At 48.7% G+C, this 13,052-nt stretch overlaps 5 protein-coding genes across 5 annotated transcripts; 3 read left to right on the top strand and 2 right to left on the bottom strand.

Annotated features, from left to right (window-relative positions):
- Positions 1 to 2,319: 2,319 nt before the first annotated feature.
- Positions 2,320 to 2,574, top strand: N7455_007052 (uncharacterized protein; the record flags this gene model as incomplete). The annotated part of the gene is made up of 2 exons (XM_065605512.1): positions 2,320 to 2,403; positions 2,428 to 2,574. The coding sequence occupies 2 exons, from the start codon at positions 2,320 to 2,322 to the stop codon at positions 2,572 to 2,574; spliced, it is 231 nt and encodes a 76-aa protein (XP_065461366.1).
- A 250-nt stretch (positions 2,575 to 2,824) lies between these two features.
- On the bottom strand, positions 2,825 to 3,010 carry N7455_007051 (uncharacterized protein; the record flags this gene model as incomplete). Its single annotated transcript, XM_065605511.1, has 1 exon — positions 2,825 to 3,010. One exon carries the CDS (start codon positions 3,008 to 3,010, stop codon positions 2,825 to 2,827), a length of 186 nt encoding a protein of 61 aa, XP_065461365.1.
- Positions 3,011 to 4,470: 1,460 nt separating this feature from the next.
- N7455_007050 (ankyrin repeat domain-containing protein) lies at positions 4,471 to 6,060 on the top strand (the record flags this gene model as incomplete). Its single annotated transcript, XM_065605510.1, has 1 exon — positions 4,471 to 6,060. One exon carries the CDS (start codon positions 4,471 to 4,473, stop codon positions 6,058 to 6,060), a length of 1,590 nt encoding a protein of 529 aa, XP_065461364.1.
- A 1,339-nt stretch (positions 6,061 to 7,399) lies between these two features.
- N7455_007049 (uncharacterized protein) lies at positions 7,400 to 7,976 on the bottom strand (the record flags this gene model as incomplete). The annotated part of the gene is made up of 2 exons (XM_065605509.1): positions 7,400 to 7,813; positions 7,860 to 7,976. The coding sequence occupies 2 exons, from the start codon at positions 7,974 to 7,976 to the stop codon at positions 7,400 to 7,402; spliced, it is 531 nt and encodes a 176-aa protein (XP_065461363.1).
- Positions 7,977 to 8,695: 719 nt separating this feature from the next.
- On the top strand, positions 8,696 to 9,061 carry N7455_007048 (uncharacterized protein; the record flags this gene model as incomplete). The annotated part of the gene is made up of 1 exon (XM_065605508.1): positions 8,696 to 9,061. The coding sequence occupies one exon, from the start codon at positions 8,696 to 8,698 to the stop codon at positions 9,059 to 9,061; it is 366 nt and encodes a 121-aa protein (XP_065461362.1).
- Between the last annotated feature and the right edge of the window lie 3,991 nt (positions 9,062 to 13,052).

Genomic DNA, 13,052 nt, shown 5'->3' with positions numbered 1-13,052 from the left:
TGCTGGAACCCCAAAGGCTAAGATCTTGAAGGCAAGAGGATCTGCGGACATCTAGGAATGAGAGTACTAGTGAGCTGGATAAGGAGCTGGGAAAGCATGGGGGGGAATTTGTCCATCTCTCCGTTGTATTGGCTTAAAAGAACAGACTAGATCTTAGTATACCAATGCAATATTATATCTGAAGGAACATATTGCAAGGGCCGCTTCCAAGGGCCTGGAAGCAGCGATGGAGCTTCGGCGACTTCGGGGCCTAACCCCAGCAGCAGCGCGGCAGCTATTCACCTCGACGGTGGCGCCGGTCGTGGACTACGCCTCCAATGTCTGGATGCACGCGTGCAAGGATAAAGCCATGGGACCGATTAACCGAGTCCAAAGAGTAGGAGCACAAGCCATTGTGGGGATATTTCTCACGGTCGCGACCAGCGTAGCAGAGGCGGAGGCCTATATTGCCACTGCGCAGCATCGATTCTGGAGACGGGCCGCTAAGATGTGGACGGACATACACACTCTACCGGAAACCAATCCTCTCCGCAGAAATACAGATCGGATCAGGAAGTTCAGAAGATACCACCGCTCGCCGTTGTATCAGGTAGCCGATGCGCTCAAGCATATCGACATGGAAACACTAGAAACCATCAATCCGTTCACATTGGCACCATGGGAAGCACGCGTACAGGCTGGCGTTGAAGCAACTCCGCAGTCACCGATCGTACTAGGCGGGTTAATGCAGATCGCAACCAGCAGTTCGGCTCGGAACGAGCTGGTCGGATTTGGGGTGGCGATCGAGAGGCAGCCACCTCGGTATCGAAAACTGAGATTGAAGACCCTTTCCGTCACATTGGGTGCAAGAGCAGAGCAAAATCCGTTCTCCGCGGAGCTAGCAGCGATGGCACATGCATTGAACATGGTAGTTGGAGTGAAGGATTACCGGATTACGCTACTCACGAGCAACAAAGCGGCGGCTCTGACACTAAGGAACCCTCGACAACAGTCAGGTCAGGAATTCGTCTACCAACTGTACAAGTTGATGAGAAAACTGAGGAGAAATGGAAACCAGATCAACGTCCGGTGGATCTCAACGAGTGAAGACAATAAACTGCGGGGTCTGGCCAAGGAACAGGCCAGAGCCGCGACACAAGAAGATGCTGTCCCGCAAAAGCAGGTCCTAAGGATGAAGTCAATAACACTCAATATTGCACGGTCCCAAGCAGTTCCCAACAATGACCTACCAGCGAATATAGGGAGACACGCAAAACGAGTTGATGCAGCACTCCCAGGCAAACACACCCGGCAACTGTATGACCGATTATCGTGGAAAGAAGCGAGCGTGCTGGCTCAACTCCGAACCGGCATGGCAAGACTCAATGGATATCTATATCGAATCAACGTAGCAGACACGGACCAGTGTGCGTGTGGACAAGCGAGAGAGACCGTGGAGCACTTCCTATTTCGATGTCAAAAATGGACGGCGCACCGGACGGAACTACTACAATGTACCAACACCCACCGTGGAAATATATCCTTCTTCCTAGGAGGAAAGTCGCCTTCCGATGATCAGAAGTGGACGCCGAACTTAGAGGCAGTACGGGCCTCAATACGATTCGCCATCGCCACCGGCCGACTCGAGGCCACCTGACCATGCCAACGTACATAAATCACCCCCTTTCGCCGTTCTAACCCACCAACCACCTCGTGTTACCGATGGTAGACGCGCTTCAACTGCCGAAAATAGGATGTTGAACACTTGGAGAAATGCCTTCAAGCCAGCCTACTAACAAAATTACTAACTCGCGAGGATCCGCTGCGATACGGACATCTGAGATGACATATATTGCAAGGCTTTATGTATGGGCTCTGAGGAGACACAGTACTATATATATTATGACATGTAAAGTAGATCAGAGATAGTTGCCCTTTCGGCTTAGCCGCCGGGCGTTAATAAATTGTGTGTGTGTGTATTGCTATCCATGTGTCCTCCTCTTGGGTAGACTTTAGACAATTGGTCTTGAGAGCCACATTAGAATACCCAGGATTAATAATCACCTATTGCTACTAGAGCATTCTGCAAAGATACCATCTTGGAAATTATGATTGTAGCCCCTTCACTGTGATTCACAAGTTTAATTCCGCTGGTCTTGCCTTGAATAGATTGCATGTCAGAAAATTATTCCGCAGTGACAGTGAAGTGACAAGCCACTATTTGAGATAGATAACACCAGACTTGAGTTTCTATAACCTCTCACCAGAGGTAAGCGAAGTGGAATGGAATGGTTTGACGCGTCAAACTTTTAGCACAGCCTAGGCGGCACTGTATTCAAAATGTACTGGAAATCCGGTATCGATTGTCATTTGTGTATTGTGATTTCCACTCTCGTGCGCATTACTGGCATAGCCACAGCGCTGGTAAGCTCAGCCACAATTCTATAGATTACCCCCTTCGTCTGTAATGGAAAAACCCGTACCGCTGTGTTCAATACACAATTTCGGTACCAACTTCAGCCTGGTTCATACCATATTGCAACGTTGAACGTGGCCACCCTACACATTACGGTTGCCTCTGAGTATGGAGCCTAATTTCGTAGCAAACCACTATGCCTCTGGACTGTACTTTGGACGAGACGTTGTGAACTACGCCAATGCCTCTGTTGCCGCCCGCATTTTATTTTCATGTATTCTATCCAGAGCGAGAATTGGTCATGAATTCGTATACTTAGTTCGTTTGTCAATCTAGTGTATGTCTCTCTATGTTATCTCCAAAAGAGAACTGACGTTCATCGTGAATCAGCAATTCACCTCATCTTTTCGAGTTCTCTTTTACTACCAGTTAATTTTCCACTGCGCTGTAAATACCAATCTTGTCCCGGCCCATTGCATCACCAACTCCAAACCCTTGGTGTACAACTTTCGAGAACATTCCCATCATTCCAAAGAGCAAATCACGGTGTGTAATGTTGTCATGCCACATCAATTCTGGCGACGTGACTGGCATCTGGCCGAGCTTTCCATACATCTTTAGCCCAATCAGATGGGGCTACTGGTCTTGTAAATCGTCCGTTTGCTTCTAATTTAGTGCGGTTGAGAAATCGGAAGCTTCATTTGAACGTGTTTATCGAGATTTATTCGATGTGTCACCAGGGATTGAATAAATGGGGGAGGTGAAAAAGGGGCTATTCAAAACCGTTGAAGTTGGGGGTGTTGAAGAGCGTTAGACGAGACATATCACCAATTTCCCCGAGACTCCCAGAATCAAACGCCTCCCTGGCCCTGTCGGGAGGCACTAAAGGCGAGGGGAGCGCTAAAAATTGAGGGACACATCAATGACGACGGTTCATTTGGCATCTTTCTTGTGGCGTTGAACTAGGATTGCTTGGATTCGAGGGTAACCAAGCCTTTGAGGGTTCAGATAAGTGCGGTCAAAATTGCACTCATTTAAACAGGAACGAGTTACTAACTGCGACGTTTGCTGTGGCTAATTCGGTTCTTTGACCAACCGGCAGATTGCTATCCTAAAGGATCGCCACCACCAACAGGTGGTTAAGCCTCGGTTGTCTCAACCAAGTTGTGTTAACTTCTGTTCTGGATCATGGTGAAAGCATTAAAGGTGCCAGCACTATCTTCAGTCTTGTCCAAGGCTTAATTCTGCTAATTCTATGTCAGAGAGACCCGGTGATATCTCAACGGCAATTATCTCACCGCACGGTCACCTCGCCATCACAACATTCTCAACTATATTAATCAAGTTCTCAAATCGGTCATGGTTTATGCCCTTGTGGACCATCCAAGGCCATTCCGCCACTCAATCCCTTGCGTAGAGTAGGTTTTCATGTATAGTGCGGTTCAGCCTATTTTGCATAGCGTACTTCAACTGCATTGAGGAATGCTGCAGCCCTTGAAAAGAGAGTCAATTTGTGGACACTTAAGAGTTCAAGTTCATCTCGATCAGTTTTCACTAGCTAAAATCCGAGTGCAAGGACAGAATCGTTGAACTACAAAGCTTTCGAAGCACGCGCCTTTGCTTCTGCCCGTCAAATTTTGCAGCCAACATGACCTAAAGATAGCAAAAATAGCTTCTTCATTTTGAACAAAGCCAAATCCGCAACACAAGCCCATACCGTAATGCTATTACATATTCTTCTCGCTTCCCCTAATGCACAACCACTTAATGATTTTCACGTCATATAAAACATCGAGAGACTTGACTTTCATGGAAAGGTTATCAATCCAGAGAACGATTATCACGGCCACCTTCTCAACGCCTCAACACCACCTGATCGGACCAGAGGCGGCGAATTAGTTTCTGTTGTCATATATAAAATGTCCATTCTCCTCTGTCTTTGTCCTGCTTTGTTTTTCTATCACCTGATACACAATAGCCAGCAGCTCTTGGCCCGTTTAGCTTGGGTAAGGTTCGAGAACTCCTATCACTCATTTTATTGAGTGGAGTCCCAGCCATTTTCCTAGCATCTCGCAATGTGTCTTCTCTCTCTTCCACCTGAATTGATCTTGCTCGTTGCAGGCAATTTGGATTCGCCGAAAGACCTTCTCGGCTTCCTCCTAACTAGCCCAAAATTTTACAATCTCCTGATCAATGAGCTTTACCAAAAGAATGTCCGCTCTGATGGTGGATCAGCCCTTTTGTGGTACGCGAGTCGTGGGGCCGAACTTGGAGTCCGGAATATGCTGCGTGCGGGTGCGAATGTTAATCTTCGATCACCAAATCGGGCACAGTTGACAGCTCTTCTGGAAGCTGTGAAGCACAAGCATACCAGTGTTGTACAAATCCTTCTAGAGAGTGGGGCTTTGCCAGATGCGGCCGACGCCCGATCCAGAAGACCCTTGGCTTTGGCGACAAATGGTCGTAGCAACGTGGCGATCACCAAGTTGCTCTTAGAAAACGGTGCCAGGGCCAATTCCGTTGTGTTTGACAAACATGCTCCATTATTTGAGGCTGTCCGGTCAAGCCAGGAATCCAAAGTAGCATTACTTCTGAAACATGGGGCTGACACCCACGTCTTGGACCGTCGAACCGGGATGAACCTCGTGCACATTGCGGCTTCTAAGAACGCTACTTCCGGAATTATAAACATTCTCATAGATTCTGGTATTCAAATAGAGTCTCAAGATGACATGGGAAGAACGCCACTTCAAGTCGCAGCTGAAAATTCATGCACACGTGCTGTGCGCCTGCTGTTACACCTTGGCGCCAATCCGAACGTTAAGAACATGAACCAGTATTGGGAAGGATGGAGTGCACTTTTCTACGCTGCAACAAATTCCAACAGTCCCGGTAATGGCAATAAAAGCATCATCCGAGCACTGTTCATATATGGGGCTGAGATTGATGCTAAAAATCACGCTCACAAGACGCCTCTACTCTATGCCATCTCTCAAAGTGCCATTAAACAAGCGCAAGCTCTTGTTGAATGTGGTGCCAATATCATGGCTAGAGATTCCAATGGAGAAACGGTCCTCTATTTGGCTGCATCGTCATCGAGCTGCTCTCCTAGTTTGATGGATTGGCTTGTCGAAAACGGAGCTGATGCAAATTGGGCCGGCGGCCAGCGTAATGAAACTCCAATTTTCTACGCTATCAGGAAATTTTATATCCGACAAGGGGTGGAATGTATCCACGCCCTTCTTTCGCTTGGAGCCGATGTTCAATTTCGAAACATCGATGGGCTGACACCTCTTTCCCTTGCTGTGCGCATGGGATCTGTTGAGTCAACACAGATTTTACTCGAATATGGGGCCTTTGCCAATTCGAGAGACAGAAATGGCAAATCCCCTCTGCATTATGCTGCCGAAACACGGAATGCGCACAAGATCCTCAAACTTCTCATTCAAAACGGGGCTGATGTGAACTCTCGGGATATGCTTGGGCTCACGCCATTGCACAAGATTGTCGCTAAAGAGGAGACGTGGGAAGCAGCTGGGGAGTTGTTAAAGGCCGGGGCTGACCGATGCGCCATATCTAATGATGGAAAGTTCCCTCATGACATGGTTCCTGATGGCCCTTGGGCGGAAACGAAACGTTCCTTGATCCGTTTTTACATGGCCTGACTAACGTTACCATGCTCAGTCACCTTTAAAAAGTTCCTAATTATTATCTATATACATAACCATTGCAGGCAAATTTGAGAGCCCCAATCTCCCCATGATAATGATCACCATATAGACTACCTTGGAAATATCTTGGTGGACACTGCGTACTCTAGTCGCTTGACATCTTTTTTTGACGTAAACGCAGCTCCACGTACATTGACATCAAATCAGAAATCCGAAAGCCTGCGTGACATACTGTGTGCGGTGCTGCAAAATTTCAAGGCCATTAGCCTTATGGAAGGCAGACCATCGTACACACTACAAACATGCCTAGTCCTGACTTTCTCCTGAGTGCATTAGTTATGTGGTTTGTCATTATTCTTGGGGTACAGTAGCTTGGGGAATCCGAAGTCAACTATAGTTGTTCTTGGTATTTATTATTCATCTCAAGATACTGTCCACCTCTACGTGAGGCCCACAGTTGACTCTTTTTTCCCTAAGACCTTTTGCAATACTGTATTAGTGATAGACACTGTCAAAATGCGTGGCCGAGGGTCCAATTATGGACTTGAAGCTTGGGTGCGTGGACGCTGACCGAAAGCTACACATTTTTTTTCTTTTCAGAGGCTAATGCCAAAGCTGGAGACTTCTGGGAATGGGTATTGGTTTCCTTGGGAGCATGCGTTCGGTTCCCAGAGGGCATGTAAATGGTTTCTAGGAACGCTCGGGGGTGTTCCCAGGAGACAATGGGATCCTGGGAAGAGCACAATAGTCTCCTGGGGCTACTATCTGTCGTCCTGGAGCAATGCAGTAACATCCAGGGACTATATAGTGGCACCCTGGGGCTGGTGGACTTCTAAATAACTATGCTGAGACCATATATGCTCTGAGTTTGGGAGATAAGATCATAACAGAGCGCTTTTACATACCATTCTGTGTTGACACCCTACTGCAATCTCAAATTGCCTCTCGTTTCGCTATGGTGATGTGGGCTAGCTGGAAACACAACTGTAATTTTTCTTATGGTACATGTGCTGGAATTACGGTGCTCATACTCACACTTTTACATCCAACTCTTCGTCTCTATTCTTCAAGCTACCTGTCATGGTGTATCTAGTACCTTACAGGTCTATTCATAGAAAGCGCCGTTATCAAGAGCCCAATTGGTTTGCCCGAGTAGCGTCTATCAACAGCTCCGAGGTATGCACCCAAATACGCTTTAGACTGAAATTTAAATACATCAATTGGGGTCTACGCGCACGAGGAACATTGATTGGAAAGCACATGTGCATTCTCAGATCGTTTTGCGCTGGTCATCAGTTCCTAGTTTTCTAGTCCATAAGCCAAAAATATCCAATCATTGACCTCCTAGAGGTGCCCCTTCCCACGAAACCGACGTGGCTTGTTCGGCACTGCCATCCCAGTCTTTGAGGACGCCAACGATCCCTTCTCGGACTTTGCCAAGGGCCTCTTCAAAATGGGTCAAGCGCGCGATCTGGTTGTTCTGCTGCTGTTTTAGGTACTCTCTTTCCCGAAACAGCTGGGTGTTAGTGATACGCAGCTCGTTGTTATCCGCTGCAAGTCTTTGGCCGGCATGGTGCTTGGAAATGCACGACTCCCACAGGCGCCGATAGAGCCCCACAAGACGCGCAGCTTGGATAGCCAGTTTCGGGTCTTCTTGCTCCATTCGCTCTGAGATTTCAATGACAGGCTGGAAAGCCTCTGTCGTCAGGGTGCGCTTCTCGCCTTCGGACGCAGAGGATATGAATGGCTATAGCATTCAGTGAGTTTCTCCGTAATCATATGCCGCAACTTACAGGATGACCGGCTTCACACTGCGACCTTCCTGTTGCTCCATTTTCATTCGTACTTGGCTGTGCAAGGTTAGAGGCTTGTGTCTCATTTGCCTCTGGGGACTTGTCAGAGGTGTCCATGATCGATACTTGGATGCGAGATCTGAATCTACACCTCAAAGGACGACGGCCTCTTTATAGGCTCACATCTTCCTTGAAGCAGCGATGCTTTTCAATTCCGTTGATTGTGCATCGTACCTCGCTTTTGTTGCCAGACTTCCTGTCGTGATGCAAGCGCACCACTCCATTTGTGTAGTCCGTAGAAGATAGAAGGCGCTCGGGTCATTGCATATGCGTATCTGATAATGTTGTCATGTCATACCAACGGAGCTTGAAGTATGTTTAGTTAGCCATCATTAACAGGCAAGTCTGGTTATGTGCACCACCCTCTCTGAGCCACCGTGACCTACCTTGGGTACTCTGGTTCCAAAAATAATCCATTCACTGCCCTCAACTTTGATCACAACAGGATAGGCTGGAAGTGGGCTAAACTGGTCGTCAAGCTTGACTGCTACGGGACCGCAAGAAGGAGATTATACCAATTCCCCAGCTTTGCTATCCAACCTAGCAGAGAGGATGAAGAGCCACTTTCTTCTTATAACACCATCCCCTCAGTTTTTCGACTCGATACTTTACCTGAGAACGATGCATTGAGCATCAAAACGTAATTTATTGAGAGCATTCCCCCGACTGTCGAGTCGGCGAAAGGCATTTGGTCGTTTATACTGTAGATATAAAGCTATCTGAAAGATCCAGAAGCCCTGCATACTAGCGTTCTTTACCTCTCGCACTCAATCAAAATGGCCCAAGCCGCACGCAAAAGGACACACCAGACCGCTGGCGATGTTTCAGAGGCAACACCTTTGCTAGAAAGGTTGGCGAGAAAGACAGAGGAGGGTCGCAATCAGCACCCTGAAGGCAGCACGAGCACCAGACGATTCCGGACTCAGCCATCTTTGGAGAAGAAAACCACTCTCCGACTACGACTCCGACAGGAGTACTTTGATCCTGGGCCCGAAGAGGCTTGGTGGACGTCTCTTTCAACGCCCAATCCAGATGGCGAGGGGCGAGGACACAAGCAGCTGAAGAAGAACGCCGACAGTGAACAAGCTCGACTTGGCTGGATGCAGCGACTGCGCCCTAAACCTCATCGACGACTCTCTTAGACAGAACGGTTGAATATGGAGAGTATACTTCTTGATATGGTGAATTGAGTAAGAAGGATGCTATGTACGGAGCCAAAGTGTCTACTATGAGCTATAATGTACTGAAGCGGATCAGATCTGCCTGAAAATAAGATATGCAAGCCTGATGATGATTCTACTTCGCGTCCACTTTTTTAGATCCTGCAACTTTCTGTAGAGCCTGAAAAAGTGACGTCGTAGAAGCCAAGAATGACTGACAGTCGGTTATGTTCAGATGGTGATGTAGAGCGGGAAGTCTGCTACAAAGGAATCCAACAGTCTATCCTGGCTCCTTGTTGGGACATCCGTCCGTTCAATGTACAAATAGCTAAGCTGCCAGCGAATTGCCGATCCGAGCTCGATTGTGGTCGACAAGGGTGGTTGGGGGATCGTTGGAGGGGTCATCTGCAGCTATCCTATCGCTTTCTATTGTGGAAGATTCATGACGTATGCTGTTAGTAGATGCTCCGAGTTCGTCAAGCGATATGGGGAAGAAAATAACCGGATCTGCTTTGACTAAGAACGAGCTGCATGTGAACAGTTGTGCAATGTTTCGACTGTGCGGTTAGGCCTTTGATGGCCCTCTGCTTCATGTAGGCAGATCAATAGTCAAATCTTATCTCATACATGTAGCCGACACAATTTGGCCGTGTCCAGCTCTCTAAACAATCTTTGCTTTGGTTGGTGGTCATGGGATCACTGGTCGTTGGTCCAGCACCCCCGAGTGGTTGAACCATCGTTCATGTTCAATCTGGAGGCCATTGGCCAGTAGTATGTAGTCAAAGCCGTAATGTCAAGGGCTGCTCTCTTTGGGGATCACCGTTGAAATCCTTTCATCCCCACTAATATTTTAATCCGTCAATCCGTTAATCCGCTAATCCGTCTGAAGTCTAACCGTTCGGTGGACTTCGACAGATGATGCTCAACGAACCGTCGACCGGTCTTCACGGATATTACGTCTCTAAAACAACTTCTTTCCAGAGGAAATAGTCAGTCATTAAAAACGTAGCTGATTAGTCTCGTATATTCATCCGCATTAAAACAAAAAGAAATGGCTTTCAAAAGCAACGAAACGCGCGCCGCGATGAGACAGCAATGTCGAGAGGCGCTATCTGCGCATATCCGTACCTTTTTCCCATCTCAGGCATCCTATGGAGAGGGGAAACTGACGAATCTCAGATAATCGGCTTGGCCTTGATGTTGCACCCAGCCAAGTTCGCCTCCAGCCACCAGTCGAGGACGGATACGCCTGGTCAGTGACGGAATCCAAGAAATCATTACTGCAGTCGAGCCTAAGCAATGGAACCGTCGGCCTATTTCGGGCTATATGTGAAGAATTGGGCCGGTCGCTCGAAGCAGTTACACCGCAGACCTTGCAGGATTCTGTCTCGGGGCGGGACGATGATCCAGGGGAAGATGTGAGATATCCTCTACTTGCCAGATTTTCCGGCACTAAACAAAGACATAGGAAGATGTAAGAGCGCAAGAGGATGAAGACGGGTCATTTACAGCAAAAATCCGCCAACTGGAAAGCGCGAACCGCGAGCTGGGGGTGGAGCTCGATCGTACTCGGGCCCGGCTAGACGACGCGCACAGCAAAAGCGATCGATTCCAGGAAAAGTCTCGTCGGCTTCGAGCTGAGCTTGAAGCCAGCTCGCTCCGGACCAGTCGGCTAGAGACTGAATTGACGCGTGTCAGAGCGGGAGTCACCGAGGCGATGAAGGCTTTACAAAGCCATGGGAACCACAACAGTAGCTCGCCGGTGGGAGAACGCGATCGGAATTGATGTCAGGAAAGATCTCGCGAAGTGGCACCGTAAAGCTTGAGGAGAGGTTCTGGTAGAATGACTTGCTGACACATTGTTTTGTTTTTTATGTTCTGTAAGCGCATCAGATGCGAGCATCCGTAGGAATTCCCACTTATCTTATCAAGCCTACTTATCTTATCGTAACCTCGACAAGCAGGAGTGAGTGGATCCCAAGTTGAACCCCCATAATAGGAAATCTCATATTGTTTGTAGTGAAAACACGGCTGTATCACGACCATCACGCGTTTTTACGCGTCGATAAGCTATCATTGATGATATATAAGCCTCCTGAGAAGGATCAGCCGCGGATGAGCTGTGCTAGCAACGGCAAGTGTGCGTTTGTTTCTTGAATAGAAAGGCAATGGGAGACGATCATAGATATATATATACATACTTCGGATCAAGAGAAAGGTTTCGTCCAATAACGCCAAAACTGTGGGGGGGGGGGCTGACCTGACCAATACCTCACAGTCCCAAAAAGCCAAACAGAAAGAAACCTCGTAGGGAAGTTACTCCAGTGACCAAGTTGAGCGACATCAGAAAGTATATCAGAGGTCTCTACGCAGACAATCCCAATGCGGTTAGATCCACGGCAAAGACAGCGACATCCACGCGACGGATTTCCCGCACGGATACTACGCGCGAACATCATGCGCTTCTCATGCGCAGCCGAGAAAATCAATTTCGTGGCACGCATCTTTGTTTACCACGTTCACTAGCATTTTCAATTCCCCCCCAGACCCCAATTGCTCGAAGAATTTGCTCTGCCTGGTCAGCCGCAGTCTCGCATGACAGACAGGTGGGATCACACTTACTCGCAGCAGCTCATCAACCGACAGTCGGTTCAGATCCTCGGGGAGACTCTGGGCCTCGGGGCTCCATTTTGTTCCCGGAGAGCTTCTTGTCATCAAGCTTTGGACCACGTCGGACAGGGCCATCAGCTTCAGAGTTGCGGCATCCATCTCGGTCTCGTCGATTTGGCAACTGTGCTCCGCCCCCGCTACACATTCCTCGTCAGTATCACCCCCCGAAAGTGTTCGCAACCTAGACTGCTCCTCACTCACCAATTTTGACGATACCGGACTCCGTGAGAAAGATCGTGTCGGCGCTCAAGGTAGCCAGTACTCTGCCCTGCCCACGGAGATGCTTTATTCCTTTTAGGACCTACCAATCATTAGCCATCAGTTTCTCAATGGCAGCAACCCTTTCCTTCCGAAAGAGGAGGGAAACAGCCCGCACGCCCCACACCCACCGGCCAAACAATCGCGGCGAGGGCTCCTTCGTCGATGGAGCATCGCGACCCCAGTACCTGGCCTACGGATAACTCAACCGCTTCCCACACCAGGAAATCCTGACCTCCATGACGATAATGCTCGAGTAGGTTGGGGAAGCTTCGATGGGCAACCTGGTGCATCGTCTCCACCAACGACTCGGCGGAAGAGGGCTCCTGTTCAAGCCGTTGGATGTGGACCAACTCGGCCTTGTTGCTTCGGAGACGGGCGAGGAAGTTTGGCCGCCCAAAAATTCGAACGGTCGACTCGTAGGTCAGCCATGGATCTTCGTCGACTTGTCGGATCTTTGGTACTACGTTTGGATTCTTTCGCTGAATGGGAGCGGGACGAGCCAAGGGGGATCCTGCGTTGAAAGTTTCGGGCTGGGAGTCGGATGGGCATGGCCGTGAACGAGAGGCCTGCTCGATTTCGAGATCCAAATCGCGCTTTCGTTTTGGACCAAGCCACATAGTCCGTGGTCGAACGGGGTGAGCCTGATTGGAGTCCATTTTGAAGGCGCCGTATGGTGAGGGTTGCCAGTTGAGTGATACTCAGGTTATGGTGCGAATACTTTATACTCCAGCGTCTGCAAATCTCATACGGGGCATGTCTGCTTGGGAGCCAACCGAAATGAGCGGGCACGTTTGATTCTCCGGCCGTCCGATATTCACACAGTTGGCAGAAGTTTGCGCGACTGCTTGCACAGCGATGGCAACTCTTTGTGCGGGTCGTTCAAGGCCTGTCCTCGTCACATTTTGACAGAATAATAATCTGCAACCCATCCAACGACACAAGAAATAGGGAGGGTGCACCATACATGGTGGTTCGTGGACATGAAAGAAACAGCCAAAATGCCCCTAGCTCGGACGAAGCCGGAGTACTGTATTATTGGGCC

Source organism: Penicillium solitum (assembly GCF_028829755.1).
Source record: "Penicillium solitum strain IBT 25940 chromosome Unknown utg000004l_segment0_segment0, whole genome shotgun sequence".
Taxonomy (NCBI): domain Eukaryota; kingdom Fungi; phylum Ascomycota; class Eurotiomycetes; order Eurotiales; family Aspergillaceae; genus Penicillium; species Penicillium solitum.
Note: the sequence above shows the minus strand (reverse complement) of the source record. Positions and strands in the feature narration are given on the sequence as shown.